At 35.3% G+C, this 25677-nt stretch overlaps 1 protein-coding gene across 11 annotated transcripts in view; it reads left to right on the forward strand.

The window, feature by feature from the left end:
- Positions 1-25677, forward strand: part of lark (RNA-binding protein lark) — a 58439-nt gene that overhangs the window by 14857 nt on the left and 17905 nt on the right. For 4 of the 11 annotated variants that reach the window (XM_081760514.1, XM_081760513.1, XM_081760515.1 and 1 more), the window contains exons 6-10: positions 44-158; positions 2589-2911; positions 6519-6548; positions 14810-14851; positions 15224-15949. In XM_081760514.1, the coding sequence (XP_081616640.1) occupies positions 44-158; positions 2589-2911; positions 6519-6548; positions 14810-14851; positions 15224-15272 (559 nt within the window). In that variant the 3' untranslated portion in view covers positions 15273-15949. Of the gene's footprint in view, positions 1-43; positions 159-2588; positions 2912-6518; positions 6549-7883; positions 8905-14809; positions 14852-15223; positions 15950-25677 lie in introns of those variants that run through there. The other 7 variants (XM_081760518.1, XM_081760517.1, XM_081760520.1 and 4 more) reach the window with 7 other exon arrangements.

Below are 25677 nucleotides of genomic sequence, written 5' to 3' on the forward strand. Positions count from 1 at the left end.
GTTGAGGAGAACGTGCGTGTAAAGGTTTGCATTCTCTTAACAGGCGCATGGGACCTGACAGGAACGGCTTTCGTGACAGAATGTTTGGACGAGGAGAACCTTATCCCCCACCACCCCCGCCGCCATTCATGCGGGATCGATTGATGGGAAGGTTCGGGGTAAGTTCGAGACGCTTCGTTATTTTTGATAGCCCCGTGAGCGGTAGGTACGGCTAATTTAAGCTAATATATGCTATAATGTTAGAAGAATGCTCGAGGACCGTTCGTCACGGATGGAACCGTGTTACGGAACGATGGTAGAACTCGTGATATCTGGAAAGTAATGGAAATGATTGCTTTGCTCCGATTTTCTAGATTGGAACTTGATTCGGAGATGACTGATGAGACTTCAAGTCGGTTGGAGGTTTAAAATTCTATATTTAAAATATGAATATGCTGAGCGTTGTAGTTAACTTGCAGTTTTGGACTACCTGAAATTATTTTAATTTTTAGTTTCAATAGTGCACATTGGACGCTGAGCAGTTCAGTTCAATTATGACAGTAATAGTAAAACTCGAAAGAATTAAGAATTTTGTACAAAAATTTATAGTACTGTTATTAAACTAATTTAGTGTTCTTTTAAAAAAAAAAATAGCATTGGAAATGGTAAATTAACTACAATGCTCTGAAGTAATTAATGATTGTATATGATTAAGGTGTTTTTCTGTAGATTTTAATTGATGCAGTATTTGTATGAGTGTTTTACAAACATTTCAATTTTCGTGAGCTATCGATCGCAGTCTGCGCTGGCTGGGAAGTAGAATTCAGAATTATAATACCTTCATTTGGTATACAAGCATCGAGGACTGCGATCTAACTTCTTTTGGTAAGTGCTAAAAACAAATCCCTTCAGTTGCTAATAACTGCCTTGTATGGTGTTGTATTGCAATAAGTGATGTTAACAAGAATAGATGCACTCGTAACCTATATTTTCAGGTACAGGGAATCGTATTTTTAGGGTTTGGACATTAGGCTCATCACTTTTTATGTTCTAAGATTTTACTAGGAAGTTCGGGTGTCGATATTGCGCGGGCGTATACTGTATATGTAAAGAGCTGCAGACGTCCCATCATCTAGTTAGCAAATTAGGTTTGGTTCTATTAGTAAAAGTTTTCAATTCAACCTAATTGGCAGATATTGGCGATGGAGTGAATACTTCGTAGCAGTTTACATAATGGTACTGACTAGCACTCGAAAGAGCGACCTAGTTGTTTTGCTTTCAGAATTTGTGTATATATAAGCGGGGGACTGCCTTTTGTTATACTTTGTGCGGTGAGGTTTTTTTAATGAAGTACTTAACTATTACTAAAGTGCAAAATGGATTTGTGTATGCATTTACATGGTTTTCTGTGTTTTTTTTTACATCATGTGGTAAGGTTTTTTTAGTTGACGTGACTGTGACATTATCCTATATTTGGATCAGGGTTGGCTGATTTTTCGAAACTAGCTTAAAAAAAAAAAAAAAAAAAAAAAAAATCGTGAAAGTGTTCGTAAAATGGGTTATCACATTTCACTCCCGTATATTATTCGTTATATTCAGATCCAAATTCCCTATTCATTACTCAGATATACTACAAAAGCAACTTTTTTATAAGTTTATGAATGTTTCTTTTGTGATTTTTTTATAGTTTATTATGCAATTACAATCATAGAAAGAAATGCAGTTTTGTTTAGTTTTAATAACGTTTGCTATTAATAAAATACATGGAAATGCCGTACTTGTTTTGGGACGGGGGTCATACAGTCCCCACGAGAGGCATTTATTGAAATCAAACGTATCTTTGGTATCTGTTTATGTATAAATGGGTCGCAGCCAAAATGGGCTCAAATAATTCGTATTTTTATTCACTTTTCTTACTGATGCAAATTAAGGCGTTGCATTTCTTTAACTTGGACTAATAAAAGCCGTAGTGGACTAACAGTTCTTCTGTACTCTGCAGTATTTTGAAATTGCCCATATGTAATTCTGAATAATGGTTTCACTTCAACTGTTCTTTTTTTTCTAACTGAAATGATTCTTGACAATTACATTAACAAGTATGTAAAGATCAGTACAGCGTATTTTTGAGTCCTTCGTGAGTGGGTCGGCAGACGTATCGCATTTCTGGCCAATTAGTCCCGGTTTCGAGTTCAAATGGGGGACAAGTTCTGTCGGATGTAAGCAGAGTAGCTGTTTGGATTTCGCTTTAAGCTTGAGACTCCCCTTCCAGCATAACCCGGTTGTTACATAATACCAAGGCGAAACACTTTATTTCTGTTTATATGTGATATTAATACATAGAGCAAGTTTAAACCAAGATTTTTTTTCTTTGAATAGACACCATGGTTTTTGCTAACCCTGATTTGGATACTGGTGGAATTAGGTCTTCCACGTCTAACCTTTGCTTGTTGGAGAGCAGATTCGAATATTTTTGTGAATGTCCTAAAGCAGCTCTTGAGCTGTTCCATTATTTATAAGCATTCGGAATACTGCTTGGGGTGTATTACGTAATGTATTGTGTTCATGCAATGAGTGATAGGTTACTATAGCGTGTGGTTTTGCTTTCACAGGATAGCTATTACGATAGCTACTATGAGAGACGATATGATGATTCCCGTGATGCATTTGAGCGTCGTTTCCCTCCTCTGCCACCAAGAGACTTCGGACCAAGAGACTTAGGATCATCTTCACTCCGAGGAAGGGACTTCCTCCCACCTCCACCTCCACTGCCACCACGCCGGGACTCGCTTCCACCTCCGCCACCAATGTCATTGAGAGGATCCTCGAGCTCCTTGCGTGACTCCAGCTCCAGAGACGGTTTCTATGACAGGAGTAGCTCAGATTTCAACATCTTCAGCCGTCGCTCGCCACCAACCTCCAGCAGTCGCTTCAGGTATTTGGCATAATCTTAATCTTAAGTGATTTTCTGCTTTCAGTATTTCATAAATATTAATTTTTAATTCTAAATGCTGATAGACTTCATTAAACCAGGTGTAAAAATAGTTTTAGCCAAGTTATAAGCAATTCGTCTAAAATTGTTTCGATTTAAACTTAGCTTTACTGTTATAAATGAAAACAAGTTCCGTTGTATTAAACAAGTATTCGTTAAGTGTTCAATGTTTGCATACATCCGTTTCGTAATAGTTTTTCCAGACTTGCTGCAACAGAATGGTTTCTCTAATTTGATACTCTCATACAAGGGGAAAGAATACTGGGAAATTAAATTTTCTGACGTTCTCCCCTATTGTCAATGCTTTGCGTTGTAGCATAAGAAACAATTTTTACTAGACTTGAAACTAGAATGCGTTAATTAAAATTTTAAGAATAATTGTACCTTAAAAGTTATCCTTGACATAATTGCAGAGGAACACAAATTCATTACATAGGTTTAAGGTGGTAAAGAGATCGAAGTAAATTTCCACAATATCCTAACTTGACGTTACTAATACGATGTCTTTCATTGAAGTTACTTCATGCCCTAATCCACATTGTGGCAAGTTTTTTTACAAGTTCCTTGGAATCTCCAAGTTAACTATGTACAGTAGTTGGCTGGTATTATAGTCCAACGAACGGTCTCACTCAATTAGTTTAAAAATTAATTCAGATTCATTCTCGACATGTAAATAGAATTATAAATGTTATGATCATTGTACGGTAAATAAATTGGTGGCACTTTTTACATAAGAGAATAGTGTTAAATACTGATAGTATTTAAGCACCATAATTTGTCATTCAGTACATGAATAAAAATTACCTGATGCATGGCTAGTCTTACTGTCGATGCATTAAACGGACTTCCCTAGTTTAGTGGTTCCTAACCTTTTTTATTGACGCTCTACTGAAGGTCCATAACATTGCAACAGTTACTTCTTTAAAAAGATAAATTACAGTAGACTATGAAGTATGTAGTACTGAGAATTGTTGATGCCGCTGGAGACTGGCTGCTACACAATTAATTTTCACTAAAATTTGAAGATACAGATGATTTCCTCTGCAGTTCTCAAGGATGTTCATGAATAATGTTTTACAGGGTCAATTGATTTTGAAGTTTCGTAGATTTGTACATCTCGTATTATTACCTAGTTCTTAGATTTTAATTTATAAGCTGTTGGGAATTAACGGAAAAATAGAGCTTTTCATCAACTAAGTTTATTGCAGTAATGGAATCAGTAACAAAAATTTACTAAGTTTGCAGAGATCATTGAGGTTGTACTATAACATGAAATTTCTTATATGCATTAAGATTATTTACGTGCTGAAATCACGTTTGGTATGTCATATGTAAAAGTTTCTTAAGCGTTATGAAGGAGACGGTGAAAAATAAATGGTGAAGGAGTTGTGATAAGTCTTGCGATTGCCACCTTACATCGTTCGATCATACTATCAGCATCTTGCCAAGAATCTAATTTGACGCTGTCGGGAGTAAAGTAGGATTTATTGGAAGAATTATTCTGAATTACTACGTAATAACCAACAATGCGGCAATAACACTATTGGCAAGAGGATTATGTCCGAAAATGTGGAATTACTAAGCAATAAACGCTTCAAAATTAACCCCAAGTAACAGTATAGGTAGGAATAGATATTTGGGGGACATCTGAGAAAACATTGTCCGCCATTTTAATCTTAACGCAGGCATCTTAAACGAAAACCATAGGATTGCAATAGATCATTTTAATAGTAACTTCCGTAGAAGTTGAATGGCACTATTTTTGTTCTACCGCTAATCATTACGAAGCTAAGCCTTACTTTTTCTCCAAGGAAAGAGATTAATCATGCGGCAATTAAGCACGCACTGTTAGCAGGAAGGATTCAACGTGTTCTCAATTTCAGTTGGTTGTCAAGCATTGAGTTCTGGTTAAATAACACATTTATTAATCAATGTAACGCTGTTATAGTATCACAAACATCCGAAGTTTGAAAGCATCTAGCACATATACAACATAATGAAGATGCACAGGATAATGCACGTCAAAAATACCTTAAAATTGGATATGGGTATGGTATGGCTTGTTTCAAATGAATAGAAACTAAGTTAACAGGGCCTGAAAATTTGATTTTTTTTGATAGACTGATTTCAAAAAAATGCTTATAAGTGTATCTAGTTTGTAATTGGCAAACAAATTAGTTTGCCATTTTTAGCACTTCGATATCTCACAGTTCCGGATATGATAAACATTGCTGAAGTTCGCAACACTGCTTAAATCATAATTGTGAGAACTTGTAATTAGAGCTACTATAAACTATTGCGGAAACGCTATAAAAGAGAAGGAAAACAGTAATTTTAAATATTTTCCAGAAATACACCATCTTTAGCAATGTTGCGAACTTGTTCAATGTTTATCATTTCCGAAACAGTTTGATATCGAAGTACTATAAACGGCAAAATAATCTGTACGTCGATTGCAAACCATACAAGTAACTAGATATGGTACTTATCTAACTTTTTTTTTTTTTTCCCGACATACAGGCTTTCAAAAGATCAAGCTCTAGAAACTTATGTTCCTGTTCATTCGAAACGAGTCATACCATTAACTAACATATATCTAACGTTTAAGGTACTTGCGATATATATTATGCTGCCAATCTTAGTTGTGTACGTCCGTTAGAGGCTTCCAAACTTTTGGATGTTTATGATACTATAACATCCTTAGTTTGCAACACTGAATGATAAATGTGGTATTTTTTGATGAAATGGTGATTTGAAATTTGTAATCTGACGTGGTCATTTGAAAAATATAACTTGGGTTGGCAGTACTGTTAGGCGTTTGATAAATGCAAATGTCCCCCTCCTTATATTTGCTTCGTGCAGTTCCGCTTTTCTCAATCTTTTGGTTATCATTGTTGGACATTATAAATGATACGCCCTATATGCCAATCAACTGCTGTCGTTAGATCTTTGTCTTAGAACTTTAAGAAAGTCAGTGACCTTTGATCTTGTTAGGATGGATTCGTAAGTTGCGCTACAAGAATATTCTTAATTGCTTAATTTAATATGTGCAACAGGTAAATATTTTAGGTATTAGTAACATCAAAGTTTGATTGCAGTAATGTGTTACTATCAATTACGGCATGTAAAGAGCTTGAAGCTGTAACTTCCCTCACAAACATTTTGTGAAGAGCTCTTCCCTTTTCTCCCGGACACTTGGTACCGATTCTTAGGAATAGCGGGAAATGTAATTTCATAATAATAGTAGTATTATAGGCAATAATTATATATATATATATGATATTCTAGGCCGGAGTAATTTTTTCCATTGGTTTTGTACTGTTGTGCCTTGTAATGTTTTCACTTCAATTCTTTCTCACATCTAAGTTAGGAGAGAGCAGTAAGGTAAGATCTGATTCATTTAAAGTAGAGCGCGTGTGAGATCTGCTGTTCGTTATTCTGTTGCTTTTACATTCATGAACTGATTGTTTGTGGGAATTGTCAGTATTGTTAGGGAGGGTTGGGGTGTAACGTGGCTTCGAATCTGTGAAACCATATTTTTATTTTGCAGGGATGAAGATTTGGGACGTTCTAGGTCCAGGTAAGATGTATATGTTGTACTGCTTTTTTCTGTATTCGGTATGTTAGGCATCTTGAAAGTATCCAGCTTAACTTGGCACTCGTGGATTTCTGCCGTTAACGGTTGAGTGACAGTGTTGCTCGAAATAACTGAGTATTTATTTTATTGGGTAATTGCTTATTGAGGGGCTAAAAGAATATTCTGCTCCGTGTCAATGCATGAGACATTTGCCAACGAAAGCTGGATAGATTTAAGAAAGTGAACAGGCAGCAGCAGCATACTGGCATGTTGATCGAAATATTTAAATCCCTACGGCATGTAAATTCTCCCTCTGCCTTCTTAAGTTCAATCAATTCGAATATGTTTACTGACTTACACGAAGAAACATTCGTATAATGAATCTTGAGTAGTGTTAACTGCTTATATACACACTGATGTTGGAGGAGTATAAAAATATTTCCATATTTTTTAAAAAATATATTAATTCATGGAGATTTAATACGAAATAATGAATTTACAGACTAACTTTCTAATCATTATAGTTGCGTGCAGTCATGTAGCAAAGATATTCGAGCCATTAACCATGCATGTTTTAGCATGGAAATTATTATACCTAATTTCATAAAGAGGACATTTGGAGTGCTTCATAAACGCCTTTTCATTCTTTTCGAGCATCCAGATAGGAATAATCAGATGGATGTTTTTTTGCTAAATAGGGTACACCGTGTGTTGGTTTTCCTTGGGTTTCTTCAGTTTCCTCCCACTTTCTTTATTCTATCATTTCATTCCTCACCATCACCGTCTCCTTTAGCCTACCCGGCATATACGTGGGACGTAAAACTCAATTTCATTTTATTTTATTTTTTATTTATTTTTACTAAGTGGGAATTACTAGGAGATACAAGGAATTATCTAGAATTACTGGTGTTAAGTAGAACAAAGTGTTTTCTGAAGTACTGTCGGGTCGCTCGCGTCACACGAAATTCGTTGTGGTAAGTTTTCAGTTACAAAGTGTAAGTTCGGAAAGTGTACTTCCGCAAGTTACCGACATTGAAAATTGGAAAATGCAAAATTAGCTGGAGGTGGATAGATAGGTTGTACATTTGCCAGTAAAAGTGGGTATTAATGTTTTTAGAAAGCTTCAGAGGCCACTGAGTATTTGGTGTAACTTTTAAGATCTTAGTGTATTCACATTGCAAAACTCTGAACTCTAGTTTCGATCACTTCGAAAAATGTTAGGAAATTTTAAATCCCCACTTCTGCTGGCAACTGTGGATTGTAGTGCATGAGCACCCTTGACGGTGCTATAATATGCCTGGAAAGCAGACTGAAATATGATTACTCTCATCTTTTCAGCAGCTACTGACGGGAAGGAACTGTAAGTTCATGGTAGGCACGAAATTTGCGATTTTTTATGAACTGCTAATTGTGCAGCCTTTGTAAGAGGACGAAATGCAAGGCATGGATGAGCTATATTTTTGTTAATTTGTAATGCAGCAGGACAGCAGTTTTACTCGCAGAATAGTGTTGTGAAAGCCGTAGTGACAGGTGCACAGTTTTGTCCTATATAAACTGTAAACGTGATGACTACTCCGATGTTTATGAAGTTCCTGTGTTATTGAATGTAACTATTTCTTAATCGGTCTAAATTGAAAAGAAAGTAACTGATCATAATCAGTACGACGAGACATTTGTCTGTTTCTGATGCAAGTTCAGTATGAATTTCTTTCAGAAGTCGAATGAAAACTTGAATTCTACCACCACTTGTGTGTATATTTACGTCCAGCTAACTAAAACTAAATGGGTGTGGTAATACCAAATTTTATACAGAGTGGTTCGAATCCTAAAAAGTGCCTGAAATTGATTTTCAGATTAACATATATTCAGAGTATTGAAAGGGTGTGTAATTCTGTTCTTGATCGTTTTACTATTAACCTATTTTCGAACTGTTGACATAACTAGTACTGGACTGTGGGACCAATGTTAAATTAGAAAATGCAAGAAAAAGAACTAAATACTGGTTTCAATAGAAATGAATTAAATAATTTATCGTAGAAATGTGGGTAGGCGGGGATGATTTAAAAAAAAATGGTAGCAGGTAAAGAACTATGTATTAAGACAGTTTGTATAGTTCTGAGAGATTTTGAAATTATTACTGGCTTGTAAATTATTCTTTTTAAATAGGAAGGGTTATTATACGTTGAACGTTACTTTGTATTTATTTTCATTTACTAATTTCTTAACCCTAATGGTAGGGGTTAAAATTCTGTGAACAGTAATTTTTTTTTTTTTCGGTTTGAGAATTGTTGTATTGCAAGCCATAATTTTGAGAAAATGAAATTGTATTTTTTACTTAATAAAATTTATATTAAACTTTTTTTTGTTTTTTATTTTGATTTTGAAACCGGGTGGGAATTAGTTTCCATACAGTAATGCTTTCGTGTAGGCAGTTACTTGGTGTTACCTTGAAGATTTAAAATGGATCAGTTCAGTTAATAAACCCTATCACAATGACAATGAATTGTAGTTTTAATTTTACGTCATTGTTACATGTAAATTAGTTCAGGTTTGTGTGGGTACACATGAATTCTCTCAATCTAAATACGTATTCAGCAGATGAACATCAGTAAGTTTTTAATGCTGTTTAGTATTTTCGAGATTTGTCTGCTACATGTAGTTTTCCAGTATCGACGGAAAATGTCTGGAAAGTTTAGTAGTACGCTTTAATACTTCAATCTGAAATTCATACTGAATGTTGGGCTTCCGGTCAATTTCTTCTGGAGAGTAAACTGAATACTTTATTTCAGCGTAGTTATACTATGGTTTCGACTCGTAAGATTGACGATAATCAGCATTTTATATTTTATTGAAGTATAAAATGCAAATGACTCGGCAATGAAATTCTGACATCTTGAAGGTGCATTTTCTCCACTTGTCAGTGCTCTGCATCAGTCACGCCCTGGATCGTCAGTTTTCGAATTTTATTAGCCACTATCATTATATTCGTAATTTTCTGAGCAGTCTTTGAATACCTTGATGTTTACTTGAAATCGTTGTCCTCATAATTACAATGTGTAAAGTTTCCCCTTGTAATTTTTCACGCAAAATATGAAGAACGGACTGAACACTTTCAAAATTTGTCATGGTAATTTCTAACTCCCTCTCCTATTAAATTAAATTTAACGAGTGATCTAAGTTTGTTTTTTATATTGAATAATGGTCCAAAATTTGAGTAACTTGACCAGTGATATATTTTTCTTTAAATAGAAATTGTCGAAAGATATAATCCATATTAACAGGAATGTTAATGGTATTTAGTGTTTCACCTTCTCCCCCTCGTGTTCTCAATGATAGAATCTTGTGGATCACTAGAATTTATTGGTCTCCATCCCGGCGAAATGAAAATACCGCTAATTTTACAGTAATTATGTGATATCTTCAAATAGATAGAAGATAATTGAAATATGGAACAAGAGCGCCCTCGACAATATTATTTTGCGTGAGATACCGTTATCACAAGTCACGTTTCCGTTTTCAGCTGTTTAGAAACGCGAAAATAAATGCCGATTTTCAAAATGGCTCGAAATCGGAAGCAGATAAGTGAGTCGTGATAACGGTACCTCATACAAAATATTGTCTAGGGCGTTCTTGTTCCACATTTCGACTATCTTTTATCTATTTGAAGATATCACAGAATTACTGTAAAATTAGTGGTATTTTAATTTCGCCGGGATGAAGACTCTTAAGATATATTTTTCGTTTAGAAAGAAATGATCATTGCTGTATCTGCATGCCTGTTCACTGTTAATCTTAGAACATCACTAACTGGTGAAAGAGTGATAGTCTTAGAACATTACTAACTGGTGAAAGGGTAATAGCCTGATAATTTTGCTAATAGGAAGCAGTGGAATATGACATAACGAGAATAGAACTTTCAGACTTCATTCTATATGTACTTCATGGAGAATTAAGGGATGCCTGAAAATAGATTGAGTATATGAACGTTGATGTATCAGATAATGGAAGGAAGTTTTTCACACATTTCATGGATATGTCGCATGGGTTTTATAACTGATGTATGTATTTGAGAAGTACTAGTTCCATAAACTTAATAGTTGCGCGTTACTTAGTCTGTGAATAAGACGTAACTTTTCTTTCGAGGTTTCTACATGTAATGGCAAGGAAGCATTGTCGTGGTTCCAACTTTTGTAGCACCTATACCGAATAGTGCGGGGATTGTGTAGTTTTGGATAAGGTTTGAAAGCGGGGAAATTTTCTCTGAAAATGAAATTATCTTGAGTCATCTAAGTTTGTCTCCTGCCTTCAGTCTAGTCTTTTCCAAATAATTATTCGTATGTCCATTTTATTGAAATGGCTTGTAGGAATTGTTTTTACAGGGATTTCTGACTCTTGTCAAGTAATAGTAAATTATCCTATATCCTCGGATACCAGTGCCGTGCGGACATATTTCGCTGTAGTTAATAGTAAACACTCGTGACATGGAATTTCTAAAAGTTGTGGAGGACTGCAAAGGCTGTCCTATTCCTTACACAATATTTGTTTCGTGACTACATGTTGAACGTACTAGAACATACTCCACTGTGTTTCATAGTTGGTACTATAGACATTGGCAGTAGCAATTTTTCGGACTAAAGGACTGATTTGCATTATGATCACGACGGAGATAGTTTTAGCGTGGTCGTGCTAAGGAGTTTGTGTAGCAGCTTTGCTAGTTCTGATTTGCACAGTACACTATAGGTGGTACTAGTGCACGTGGTCCTTTTTGAAACTAAAGTCTGAAGGCGCTCGGTCAGCTTTGTTTTTAGATGTTGCGTTGTCGGCCTCTTTACAAGCATATGAAGCCTTTTATTCAAGCTACACAGCTAATTTCAGGTAGTAGTTCTTGGAATCCTGCCGCAAAGATTCCAGAGGTTGCATCTGTCAATATGAAACTCGTGCATACTGCAAGAGTTGAAATAAGCAGCAGTGTATTTTGAAACTGGGCTTCCTTATATTACGTATGGGCACCATTAAGTGGTTCCTTACAGATACGTAAGCACATACTGTGGTTTGGATACTACATTTAAGTTGTAGGTCTTTATAGCCTCGATGCTAAACGTGGCGCTAAATTCGCAAGTCAACGTGTATTAAACTGAAGAAGAAAGTTAGGCAGCCATCAATCCCTGATTTTTAAATTGTGTAAGTGGTTGGATTAGCGTGACTATAATATGCATACCAGAACAAGTTTATTTGGTACTTCGAATGTTCCAAGTACTTTTGAAGTGTTCGTTAGAGATCCGTAATTTTCTTGTAGTGCATTAGACAATAGTATTTGAACATGGAATGAAGGAAGTTTTTCTAGTAACCGATGCTCATGGTTAGAATTTACAGTAAATATTTTGGACTGTTCAAAATATTTTGGACTGTTCAAGCAAGATTTTGAATTTACCGATTTGGTGCAGTTCCACCAACTAATTTTTCTTAATCAGGTAGATATTTAGAACATAATTTGAGGGGAATCACAGTAACAAAAGCTCATTGTATCCAGTCTTGTCTGTCCAACTTTCAAGATTGTAACTGCTCCTCTGTTTTATATTGTCCGTTAGTGTTTGTGTACCTTACTATATTTTTTCTTAGCCTTTCCTCGCGGCCATTCCATGCAAAGACCTCATCCAGTTTTAGATATATATATATATATATATAGATCTAAGACACGTTGCAGTGAAGTGTTAAAAACTGTTTATCATGCAGGACGAATTGAATATTGTGGTTTATCTCAACTTGTAATATTTATCGGACAAGACTTTTATTTATTTATTTATTTTTTTTTTTAATGCAGTTTTGATAGAAGGAAGGTTTAAGAGCCTACCTTACTAAAAATAACACAAAATTTACAATTTTTCTTTTGCTTGTTTTTTATAAGTGAAAGGACATAATAAAATAAAACTTATCACAATCATAGATAATGTTGTACTACAACAGAAAATATAAACCTGAAGGAGTTTGTGTTGCCATCTATAGATATTACAGTGTTGCCAGAATAATAATTTCCCTAACATCTAAGTTAAGGCAGCGACCAGAAGAACGAACTCAACTGCATTTGATTATGTATCATGTTGTTTTGGTTTCCTGTGAACTACTTTTTAAATAATAGTTGTATTTAGTTTGTAATAAACAAAATAGTTTTAACATACAGTTATTAAAACATTATTATTTAGTTTTAAAAAGTAGTTTTAAAAAAGTATTTAAAAAGTAGTTCACAGCAAACCAAAACAACACAATATGTAACCAAGTGGAGTTGAGATCGTTCTTGTAGTCGCTGCCTTAACTTAAATTTTAGGGAAATTGTTATTCTGGCAACACTGTAATTTCTATGGATGGCAACACTGAAAATTCTTCAGGTTCATATTTTCTGTTGTAGAACAACATTATCTATGATTGTGGGAAATTACATACCACTATCTCCTTTCACTTATGAATAAACAAGCAAAAGAAAAATGGTAAATTTTGCATTATTTTTACTAAGGCAGGCTCTTAAGGCGCATATGGTGGTTATAGGGTTAGCCGAACGGAGATGATTTCGGGTAGTCTCTCGTGATGTAATAAGCTCGCAGCAATCTTGATTCGCTTCAGTCTTTTTTCATCCTAGTGTTGAGTAGAGCAACAAAATATTCCTAAACCACCCAGAAGGAAAGTGTAGGGATTATATAAAAATAAGTTTAATAAATATTAAGTATGCTAAAAGTAAGCTGTTTAAAATTCAACTGTTTGAGAATAAAGTTTGGTACAGTTATATTTGGAAATAAACCATGAGTGAGAACTCTGTATAGTATTTATTGCTTTCGTTATCTCCTTTTGCCTAGAAATGAAGTGCATGTGAAAAGTCAAATGAGAAATTGTAAATTTTTGAACAGTACGAAAAGTTAAAAGCTAGACTTCATGAAATCTAATTACAGGCTTCTATATCTGTGAAAGCGAATGTGTAGAGGCTTGAAATCTTACTTATTGCTCATTGATGTTACAACACAGTGCTTTTTCTTTTTGGCTCCCAACCTTTCATATAGGCTGCATGTAAGACTAACCTGCTTGATCGCCAAAAAAAGTTTGTAGGGGAACAACTTTTATATAGGCACTCTTCAGCGGTATCGGGTAGTATTTCAGCTCCGTAACTTTTGCTATTTTGTTTGTGAGTTTCTACTTTTATAGAGAACTTCTAGTACTTAAAAATACCATGAAGCAAAATATCCAATATTATACGCTTGTCTCAATGTAACATAGTAGCAGAGAAAAGAATAAAATTGCATACAACGGCTTTTGAGTAGTTAAGCCTCGATACTGTGAACGTGCATTGTATAAGACAAGAGTAATGCGCAGTGGTGAGATCTTGAGCACAACAGATTTTAACCAGAGATGACGTCACCAGAAAAATTAGTCTAAAGCTTTTTTTCAAGATGAGCCTTAAACATGCTGCAGTTTGCATAGTACATGACGGACTTTCCCCACTCATGATCGCTTTCCATTAGCAGATTTGACGCCTCATAAATGCCAGTGGTTCGAATCAGTTTTAAATCGTATCTTATTGTGTGGGACGTAAAAATTCCTAACGTCGGTAGATAATTTGAAATCTGGATTCGTGAATGATAAGCAGCATAGTTTTAAAAAATAAATTGTTGGCGATGGGACTCGTAACTACTTTCCTTTTTCCAACATAAAATTGATAGTGTAAAAAGTACTCAGTTTGATCATCGTGAGATAGAATACCCTTTAGGCAATGGTGATTTCTAAGTACTAGAAACGCTCAAGGGTTTTTAAATATTCTAATGTTAAAGGAGCTTCAGTTGCAGTACTAAGTGGCAGTACTAGTTTCATTAAAAAAAAAAAAAAAAAAAAAAAAAAAAAAAAAAAAAAAGGATATAGAAACTAAAGCCAATCATTATACTTGTCAAATGTTCTGTAAACAGCTAATTTACACAGCAAGCTCCGAATAATTAACTGAACAGTGAAGGAAATAAAAAGATGAAAATACAGGTAGTAATTTGACCATTTTCGGTATCCATTTCTGGAATTTGACAAAAGTTAATGTAAATAATATCTTCGGTTAATAAGAGTAATTTTTAAAAACTAGCTTCAGTTTAGTTCTTTGCACTGAACTTAGTATGACTTTGAAATATCCTTCATGTAGTTTTCTGAACGCATTTATAAGATAAGGAAGATCTTGTATATTAAGATCTAAAAGGAGTAGAGTTACCCGCATATGTAACATTCAATTCTTCTTTTGACAGACTGTACGAGGACTTTAGCAGGGACACATTTGATGACAGGAGGTAAGTCCAAATTTAAAAAAAAAAAATAAAAATAAGAAAAATATAAGTCGTAATTCAAAATTGCACGTACAGTTCGTTAAATATTTCTGTGAACTGAAGAATTACTCATTACTTTTTATTTTTTATTTTTTTCCAAGCAGTGTAACAGTATAGTTATTGTCTTTTTCTTAGAGCAAAAATTGGTAAACTGATTGTAATTTCATGAACTTTGTTTTAAATTACTGTGCATGATTTAACTTCGAAGTTTAACGTGTAGCTGTGTGTTCGGCCTAGTTAAAAATTATACGGTGTTAGAATAAGTCTTATAATTTATATGTTGTGAATATTTGTTCCGTTTCCTTGTTCTAAAGATTGACTTTGCTTTATTGTCAGACCTACCGCTCGTGGACCATCTCCCCCCCGTCGGTACGCGCCGTATTAGGCCGTGACCGTGGCAAGAGTTCAGCAGCATGGCCCGTTCTCTCATGGGATTGTCTCTGTGTCGGTTTTGGGAGCATCGCCGCCGGTACGTGTGAAATTGAAGAAGGAATGTGACCGCAACTGGAGTCACAATGAAAACTTCATCGTCGGACTGACGGACAGACGGACCGTAAAGTATTTCTCGGGACATTGTTGCGGACTCTTCAGAAGTACATTTTACGTTTTCATTTTATTTTACATGATGTTAATTATGTTTACATATTTAAACTAGTGATGTTTTTTGCACAGTTATTAAAGTAGTTAAGAGCTGAGCTGCAAGAAAACAACTATGATGGATGGAAGATATATAACCTAGAACGTGCTTTAGATGGTGATAAGAACTTCATAGTTTTGTTCGGTGGATAAATGTAATGTTTAGCATGTCACTCGTGATATTGATAATATCGTAAATACTATATCAAACATTCTTTTTATTCTTAGATATTAGTTCACCGTGTTTTACTTATGATGTAATGAACCATGTATGAATACAGAGAAATGTATCTTAATTTGGTACAGTCATTTCATGTGAAAAACAATCCCATTCGCCCTTTAACCTATATAAATGTTAGTTTTCGTAATATCGATTTTGAAGTGATGTCTTGGATCGAAATGTAATAAACTGACTTCGTGTTTAAACTATGCGTTGTGATTTCTTTAGTCTACTTTCTTTTAAAACTTAGCATAATTACATACTAACACTGTTGAACGATGTATGGATTCGACGTACGGATGTTACCGACGACTTGATCGAGACACGTGTTACTCGAAACTAGTTTCGATGTATAAAAGGCAAGTAAACGATGCGGATAGATGTGAACGTGAGTATACAGCAGTATTGATTTTTAAATTTATAAGCATTGACAGCATATCCTGAAAATCATGTGGAATCTGATTTTCCGCGTGAAATTGCTTGTTAATTTTCTATGGAAAAACTCTTTAGAGAACTGATTTGGTGGCAGTTTACTCTTACCCCAGCTTTCTGTAATAAGGGCTACTTGAGACCATTGGTCATATTTTTGGAAATTAACTTTCAGTAGATTTTTAGACGCTGTTGGGTCCTTATTTTGCCATAAAAACAATTATCCTATCTGAACCTGCAAGTAGATGCCAATTTACAGAGCATTCTTCGTTCATTTTCGGTGCACCAAATGAACACTTTCTACATAAATGACATGTAAAGATTTTCTACCTTACCCTATGTAGATCGATTGACATGGGATAGATTTAAGTTGGTAAATTCTCTTGAATATTTGTGTGAACAAAACCTCGTAATATGTACTTCTGTTGGGCCAAAGGTCAAATATTTGGAGGAGGAAAATTTAGTACAACTAGTTAGAATCTTTCAGCCTGTTAATAGGATAGGTCATGAGACATGTCATTGTTGTAGTGATAAAAATTTCTGATGCGCCGATTATGGAGCGAGGAACGATCCGAAACTACGTATAAGTTTGTTTTTATCTGGTATTTCAGGTAAATTCCTCTGTATGGTCTAGTATTTTAGTATAATTTTTGTAAGTACTTGTGAACTTAGAATAGTTTTTTTTTTCTTTCTTCACGTTTAGATATATTGAATAAACTTATATATTGACAATATATAATAGTTCTCACAGTAACTCCTCACATTTTTTTGGTGTTTGATGCGAATTCGGTTTGACTGCAGTTACAACATGAAATAACAGTAATTACGATCTTTGGTACGCACTCTTAACACGGTACACTACGTACTGGGAAAAGCATACCAGAGGTTGCAATCTGTTACAAATTTCAGTATGAATCAATCATTTCAATTTAGTTGGCATCTGATCTTTCGACGATGTACCACTGTGAACATTCCCTGACAAGTATCTCAGTGTAAGTGTTCGTAAACGCACAGTTGTACAAGATACCTTGCCGAGACCTTGGGTGCTGCTATTGGAAATGTGGTTTTCAGTGTACCGGCGAATTAACAGGAATTGTTTATTCGTCAAAAGGCCTGAGCTTCCTGGCAAGCGGTTAGCGTACGCGCCTTTAGCGCGGAAGACCCGGGTTCGATTCTCGACGGGAGCCCAATGTGGTTCGGATTCCGCGTTAGTCACTAGGTCCACGTTTCATATGGCCTCGCTGCTGAAAAGCACGTTAAACTCAAAACTCGTCGTCGCCAGAAGGCCTGAACTTCACATTCTATTGACCATTGCTCACAGGGAGGCTGTGGTATGTGGTGACATATACAGTGGATGACAGTGGAACACTGCGTCCAGTTATTCTTCTCAGACTAGTCCCGGTTTAGTCTTAAGCGATTCGTCCTGTGCTATCGTTTAGACGGAACCAGGTATCATCCTGCTTAACATCCTCGAAAAACTTGTGGAAGTGGTGTTCTGGAATAGAGAATTTTTATAGGTGCATGTTTGTCCTCTTTCAGGACACTGAGGGTTCAGATTTCATACTAATAGACGACAGGCCGCATAGTGGAGTAGTATCTGAAAATCGGGAAATATTCGGATAGGGTAACCAGATGACCAGTATGGAAGTAACGCATTGGAAAATAAATAAGAGCTAGAAACACCGTATTTAGTCATTCTCCGTACAATCGCATTATTACACTAATGAATATAAAATATACTATTTGAAGGATCTGATTTATGTCATTAAAAAAAAAAAAAAAAAAAACTAATTGGTTTTAAAGACATTTTCATTTTTGAACTGATAAAACTGTGAAACACAAAATTAGAAGTTGTTGTCTATACGTGGGTTAATTCACGAGAAAAAAACTTTAATACATGTACAAGGTAACTATCACAATCCCTTTCAGTATTTTATCATATTTCCTAATGCTCCAATCTCCACTAACATCATTCTCTCTCTCTCTCTCTCTCTCTCAAAACATAAAATTGAGAACACACAGTCTTTAACATTGTACTGCACACACGCAATACTTTTGACTGATTCTGCAGCTCCTTCGACTATTCAGAATTAATAGAAAACAGTCTTTCTATACTGTACTGACATTGTGACCTACCAAAAAGAATTTCTATTTTCAGTAATTCTGGAAAACTTTTTGAATTTTTGATTTACGAAAATACTTACACCAAATGTCATTACATGAATTGTTCATATACTATGTTGTCTGCACTTAAAAACACCTCAAAATTACAAAATTGATTGAAAGCTTCATTAATTCCCCCCCCCCCCTGTCATTTATATAAATAAGTTAGCTAAACATCTTCCTAAGTAGGAACGGTTTTGAATCCCATTCATTTGAAAATACAAAATTGCTATTTCTAAATTGTAACCATCTCTCTCTCTCTCTCTCTCTCTCTCTAACGTATTTCTTTTAATTTCAAACTTGAAATTACAGCTGTCTTAACTTTTCAGTGTGTTTTGCAAGATTACTTCAACAAAATTTTTTCTTTGAATAGACAATATTATAATGGAAAACAGAAATAAGGAAATGTAAAAAGCACAACCTTGCTTTACTACTTAGTTCATTCTTTAAAAAGGCTTTAATTAGAACAGAAATACCATCTTGTAAAATGAAAATACTTCAAACCTGCGATCATTTCCAATCTATATGTAACAGCCAGCCATTTTGATTTTGAATGGTTCATTTGTTACTGTACTTAAATTTACAAAATCTCAAGTTTCCTGTGCGAATAATTTATGCGGGGAAATAATTGTTTTTAGAACTATTTATTTTACATGAACTCAAACCAGTTCCAATGCAATGTTGGACACAATTATTAATACATGAGCAAAACAGCCGACTTCAAGCTTTAATCAGTACTTACTTTTTTAGTTTATGTATAAGGCAGTAGTTTGATATTTCATTAGGAACAGCTTTGAACTCAGTTTAGTATCGTCAGATTTGTAGTCAAAATATTGAATCAAAACAGAAAATAGCTTCATTGATCTATGATTAGAGCCATCAGTTGCAACGACAAATGATGCTGTTTCTCCTAATACTTCAATTGTCAAGTATATAGAGTAGGGCGAAAGAACAATTAATTATAAGTGTTCACGCACAACTTTTGTTCAGCTGAAGCAGTGTTTGAATGTAGTTTCCTGCATCATAGTTATGCAATCTATGAATCTAAACGACGGATGTTTCACTATGAAATGCCATGGTTCCTTTAGGTGCGTTATCGAGACTTTACTAAGACTCCCAATTTTGAACTGAAAGCACTACTTTGAACATACTGTGTTTGGTGGTATTCATGAGTTTCTAGATCACAAGAGCCTGTAAAAAAAAATGTTCATGCAGCATCTTCGTCGGTAAAAGAAATTCTGCTGTTAATGTAACAAGTACTTTCATTTTGTAAATTTCTCAATGTTACTAGCTTAAAAATCGATCGTTTGTCGTACTGCGAAGAATCTTGTTCCATACAATTACTCTGCAACATTTACACTAGTGTTCAAATTAAGGGTCCACAAGAAGCGATGATTTGTCATTGTAGTTAAACGTATTACTTGCGATACGTTCAAAGAAAAGTTTACTAACTTCTACGAAGTGATTTACCTTCAGACCGGGATAAATTCATTAGACGTTGTAAAATGTACAGTCTTTAAAGATTTTTACTAAATATTTGGAGCAAGCAGTGTGTAACTTGAGAAATAGATGCTCTGCCAAGGAATACAATTGTAGAATTCGTAAAATTTAATAACCTAAAAATACACTTAGCGAGACGAGAAGTTTATTTCTGTTGCGTAGAAGCCAGGGATAAATTGTAGCGAGAAACTAATTTTACTCTGTTTGTGCCTTTTACTCCGAAAATAACGTATTGGACACGCAGAAAAAGTGAAACAAGCCAAAACTCACTGAAACCTACTTATGTACAAGCACAATCTCGCATTCTTCATTCTGCTCGAAATGTCAAGTGTTTCTGCCTATCACACCTTAAAAATTCAGCTCCACGCTCCTGTTCATCCTGATTAGAGGTTTGCAGTTGGCTGAACACACACACACACACCAGGGTAGAACTCCGAACCACTCGTACAGAAAGCGAGAAAATAACTTCAAAAAAATGTTTATAGTTTCGCTCAAGATTTCTAGACGTCTTGCAAGGCGGGGGTACGATGCTTCGCTAGTAGAATGCTTACCTGTGGTGTCCCTGAGTCGATCCTCGGCTAAGTTTATGGTGGATAACGTGTCCCTGGGTTTTATCGGGGTACGCCAGTTTCCTTCCACATTCTCATTTCTCCAGTTCTATCATTAGTCACTTTAATTATCGCCTCGGCCTGAAGGGCATAGTGGTAGGGCGTTAAACTGAAAGATTTCATTCTATACGGCTTCGGCGCCTGGCTGCAAGACAGCAGTGAAAACTGAACTGTTTAAATCGGCTCTATATTTGTTAGTTTGACTTTTTTGTAGTGATCATTGGCTACTTCTATCGATGGTTGATTCATTCGAAAGCAGAAAATCATCTCAAAAACAGCAATACTTCTATACGAGTTCCAGTCGTACAGTTCTCCTTAATATATATTGGTTGCCCCACTGTAATAGACACCAAAACGCTATGTTATTATGAAAAAAGTACTTCAAGATATAAAACAAATGCACCAAAATTTTCTTATTTAGTTTTTATATTTGTCTAAAAATGCAAAATTCATGAACACATCGGACGGTTTTCTGAAAAATCCGCCCAGACATAAAAAAAAAGAGAAAAAAAAGGTCACTGATCGGAAAATGCCGTGGCTTGCAAGATCGCTCGACCTCAATCGAATTAAGTTCTCGTGGGATGCTCTCGGTCTACGTGTTGCTGCCTGTCTTCACCCTCCATGGACACTTTTAAGATCTCCAACAGGTACAAGTGCTAAAATGGGTATTCTATGCCCCAACAGTTGTTCGCCCTTGTTCGTCGACATCACATTCCAAACCATCATTTTGTGAGTTCATACACTTTGGATCAATATATTGGTCCACCTTTTTAGCGTCATATGTTCTCATTTTTGCAATGCATTGTACATTTGGATAAGTTTTGTTTGAAGACCATGTTTTATTAGCTTCTCTTCACAGCAAGAATGTAGAATTCAAGGATTTGTTCTAAATGATAGAACTATATCAACCTGATCCAAAATATTGCGTCTAGACTCGTTCCCGATTAAAGGGACACAACAAATATTCATAGTTAACCTTTACATTGACGAAATTAACTAAGCCCGAAATGCAGGATTTTTTTTTTTTTTTTTTTTTAACATTCAGATTAGTTACTTCTAACTGATCGATATATGACGTAAGAGCTCGTTTTACAATCTGAGTAAAACAGGAGGGGGAAGGGAATTATGTAGGAGAGCAAGGGTTGGCAGTGTACGTGTAGTTATGGATTCACGAGCAGTGTGACAAAAAATTACGCTGCATTATTTGCCTGTCAGCTCTTTCCCCTCACAGAGAAGACGAAAAGCAAATACGTCGCATTCAGTTGGAAACTACTGGTGAAGATACACACTAGATATACTTTACTGAAATCGTTCCATCTATTCGGAAATCAAACTAAAACTTATTTGATATCACGTAGTGCAACTCTTATACACTGGCCAGGGATTTGAACAAGATCATACTCTTTGCGTTGGGGCCTCTAATTGTTACAGGGTAATGATTGATATGTCGTTGGAAAGCCTGTAGAACACTGATTCCAACGAGGTAACACTTGTGCACTCCCGCCCTGTTCGTACAAGAAATAAAAAAGCATAAGAAAAGTATAATTTGCAGGGACTCTTGTCACCCTTAGCCACTTTACGCTGACAAAATGGAGAAGCCATTGCTGCAGTACAAAGAGAGATTCAGAACAAAATTTCTATAAAAGCATCTCGTATAACATTTTCGAAGGGGTGTTGCTGACCATGTTGTGGGCCCTGGTGAACCCCCACACTTAATTGTCATGACACATATCGTTGGAAATCTTATGAAACACAGTTCCAACGAGAATTAACTTCTTGACCAATTCAGTGAATAGGTATCTTATATGGATCCGTCCAGAATATGTAATTTACGTCAACCACCTCCCCCCAATAAAAGCAACAAGTACTTTTGCAAGTTATCAAGAAGATTGTGGACTACTTCGTTGCTTCACGTACCAATGACCCCCCAAAAAATTGACGAAAAACACTAAATTTACACTCCCTCTACGCCGTGATACATCCCCACGTACATAAAATGCATACCGGCGTAAAGCTCCATCCGTCAGGAACTCGATACCAAAATTATCTTTCTAGCTTAAGTGGGGCTGAGGTATTAAGGTTTAAACCCTTGAAGCAGCAATTGCGTCCTTTTGGCGTTTAAAGGTTAAGTACAATAATTATCGTGTAAATGTAGAATAAAACGCAAAAGTAATTTACAGTTTTAATTTAATATGGGTAGAAACAAGTGCGATGGAAGGATTCCCTAATTTGTCTAGTTTTCCATTACACAGTAATAGTTCACCGTACATGAAAATATGAATAAGCTAGTGAATATAGAAACTACGTGGAAGATTAGATGACATTGCCGAAAATGGAAATGGGAAACAAGGACACAAATTACAAAGGGACATAATCATTGGTTGTAAATACCTGAAGAAAATGTTGACCAAAGGAGACGAATTCGATTACGTTAAATTTTTGTAGATGTTTTCTATTTACACACGATTAGGTAAGGATCATACAAATAAAACAAAGCTGTTGGAATATCTACTACGTAACACACTTAAGTTCAAGAAGACTACCTACTTCAATATCACACATTGTATAGGTTGGAGGGGAAGGACTTATATATATATATATATATATATATATATATATATATATAAATAAATAAAAATGTAGAGAATTGTCCTGAGAGTGTTTTAGTTATGGTGGATGTTCAGTTAGAGATCGACGGAATTCTGTGAATTGCGGGGTCCTATTTAAACTGACATCTTGCGAAAGCTGAAATTATTGGGTGCTGTAACCCTTCAAACGCAGAAACGACCACAGTAAGAGCATAATCTTCTCCATCCTATACTGCACTGGAACTACTATTCATTTCATAAAGATAGGCCCCTGACTTCGCGGTACTCCCCTGACGTTCACTCAAAACTTATATTGCATTGTTGTACCTCGTTGGAATTGTTGGAATGTTATCTTTTCAACACTCAAAGCATAACAATTTTCTTTGTACTGTGTAGCGAGAAAAAAATAGAAATTAATGAAAAAGTGCGTATTTTATAGTACTTTTTTTGGTAAACCAATGTTTATACGACTATATCTCGGAAACGAGGTAACGTGAAATAATTTCCTGTGCACGATATGTAGGTACATCTATTATCTGTAAGTTCTGAAAATTTCATTACTCAACACTTTGTAATTTTCTTGTTATTCAGTGAAAAGTGAGACTTCATTATCTCTGAATTGCTGCGGTGTATCATCAATCTGAAAAAACTTTTGGAAAGATCTTAAAGTACCTTTTTCAACCAAACTGTTTCGATTTATTTTAAAAGATAAATAATGACAAATATGACATTATGATTTTCTCTGCTTCGCGCCCTTCGCTATCGCAGTTTATACGGAGTGCTACGTTGCCAGATTTCCCTGGCGCGTTACTCTCAGCCCGACGGGTATTTAAACTTGTCAAGCACACTGTCCGGCACTTTTTAGAGGTATTTTTTAAAAATTTCATATCTCCACAGAGTTTTAACCAATTTCTTAGAAATTAACAGGATACACAGTAAACATACCAATTGTTTAAAATTAGAAAAACGAACCGCTTATCTTATTTGGATTGCATATGATCGTCGTCGAAAATTTGTTACTTGTCGTCAGTTTTTTCTTTTACTGCATACAGTACGAAATACACTTACACAGAAACACACACACACTCAAAGTTTATTATATGGTACAATCTTAGTTGACATGTAATATTGAGCTTACACTTCTTAGAAAATCTCTTTTCAGTTCTAGAAGTCCCAGTACATTTCGAAGCACTTTTACACGCGAAATCCAACTTCATATATCAAACAATAAACGCTAGTATTTTTTTTTAACTTCCATTTATCTTGCGGATGCTACACATTTTACATCACCTTTGTCCTGCTCTATTAGGATTTGAGGATAATAAGGGAACTCTGTACGGGTAATGGTCCCTTGCTACCAGCCTTCCACCAGGTGAAAACTGGGATGGTCCCTGTACTTCAATGCCTGCTCAGTGCAGGTGGTGTGATATTTTCCTGCTTTCTTCCTGTACAGTGTATGAGCATTGACAACTGATAAGTCAAACAGCAGAAAAAGCAGCTTCTTCCACCATTTGACAGACATATTAATAGCTATTGCGTAATTAATTTGTAAAAATCGCGTAAAGCTGGCTTCCGTACAAGGTACATGTGAATAATTAGTGTAAAAAATTTATTGTTTTCAATTGAAGTAATATGCTATCACTTAGAAAACAAAGATTTTTGTTTTTGCGTGTTGATTCTTTTCTTTTGCAACTATAAAACTTTATCGGTAAAAACAGCTGAAACACTTTATATGGGGGAATACTCTGTAGATAGCTAAGCATTTTGATCAATTCCCGGGACACCATTTAACAGATGTTTTGCATTGACTTAAATTTTATCGCTCTAAGCTACATCAGAATCTGCCTTCGAATAGGAACGACGCGTTTTTTTTTTTTTTTTTTTTTTTTTTTTTTTTTTTTTTTTTTTTTTTTTTTTTTTTTTCTGGCGCAAATTCAGGTTCACTTGAAACAGAGTTACCATCTTGTTCATTCCCGGATACGCCACTGAACAGAGAATAATAGCTCATAACCATCTGAGACAGAGTCATTAATCAGTTCTGCAATTTCATTGTTGCTCAAAATTTTACTCCTTCTTTCTCTTTCTGTAATACCACTGTCCGTAGAAGAAATTTCGACATTTTTTTTCAATAAAAAAAGCACGAGAAATAGGCTACTCAGGAAAAATACAAACGCTCGTTCGCCCGTCTCACTGCAATAAACATATATGATGTATGGAAGTTTTAGACACCTATGAACCGAGGGAGAGTGTTGAAAACGTAATCAGTGCGACATGATTTACAATAGATGATAAGACGCAGAAACAGCCCCCGTCACGTACACGTCGTTGAAAGAAAACAAAAGACCCTTGTTTCTCTGTTATATTTGGCAGAGGAATTAATTGTAGAACCGGGGTGAACTCGTGATTGCTAAGGCTACATTTCTTTTTCCCTTTATTTTTTAAATGTCGCTTATATATGTATGCATATATACAAAGATCAGACTCAACGTGATGCAAAACCCCGTTGAATACGTATATACACAACATTCGAACTCTGAGTTTTAATCGTGGTAGCTGGGCAGTGCGAGAGAAGTGTGTTACTGAAAAAGTGTCTATCGTTTGATTCATCTATTAGTGTTAGTGATTCGTTTTGTTTTATTACATGTT

This window comes from Thermobia domestica, chromosome 5 (genome assembly GCF_964235325.1).
Source record: "Thermobia domestica chromosome 5, izTheDome1.hap1.1, whole genome shotgun sequence".
Lineage (NCBI taxonomy): Eukaryota > Metazoa > Arthropoda > Insecta > Zygentoma > Lepismatidae > Thermobia > Thermobia domestica.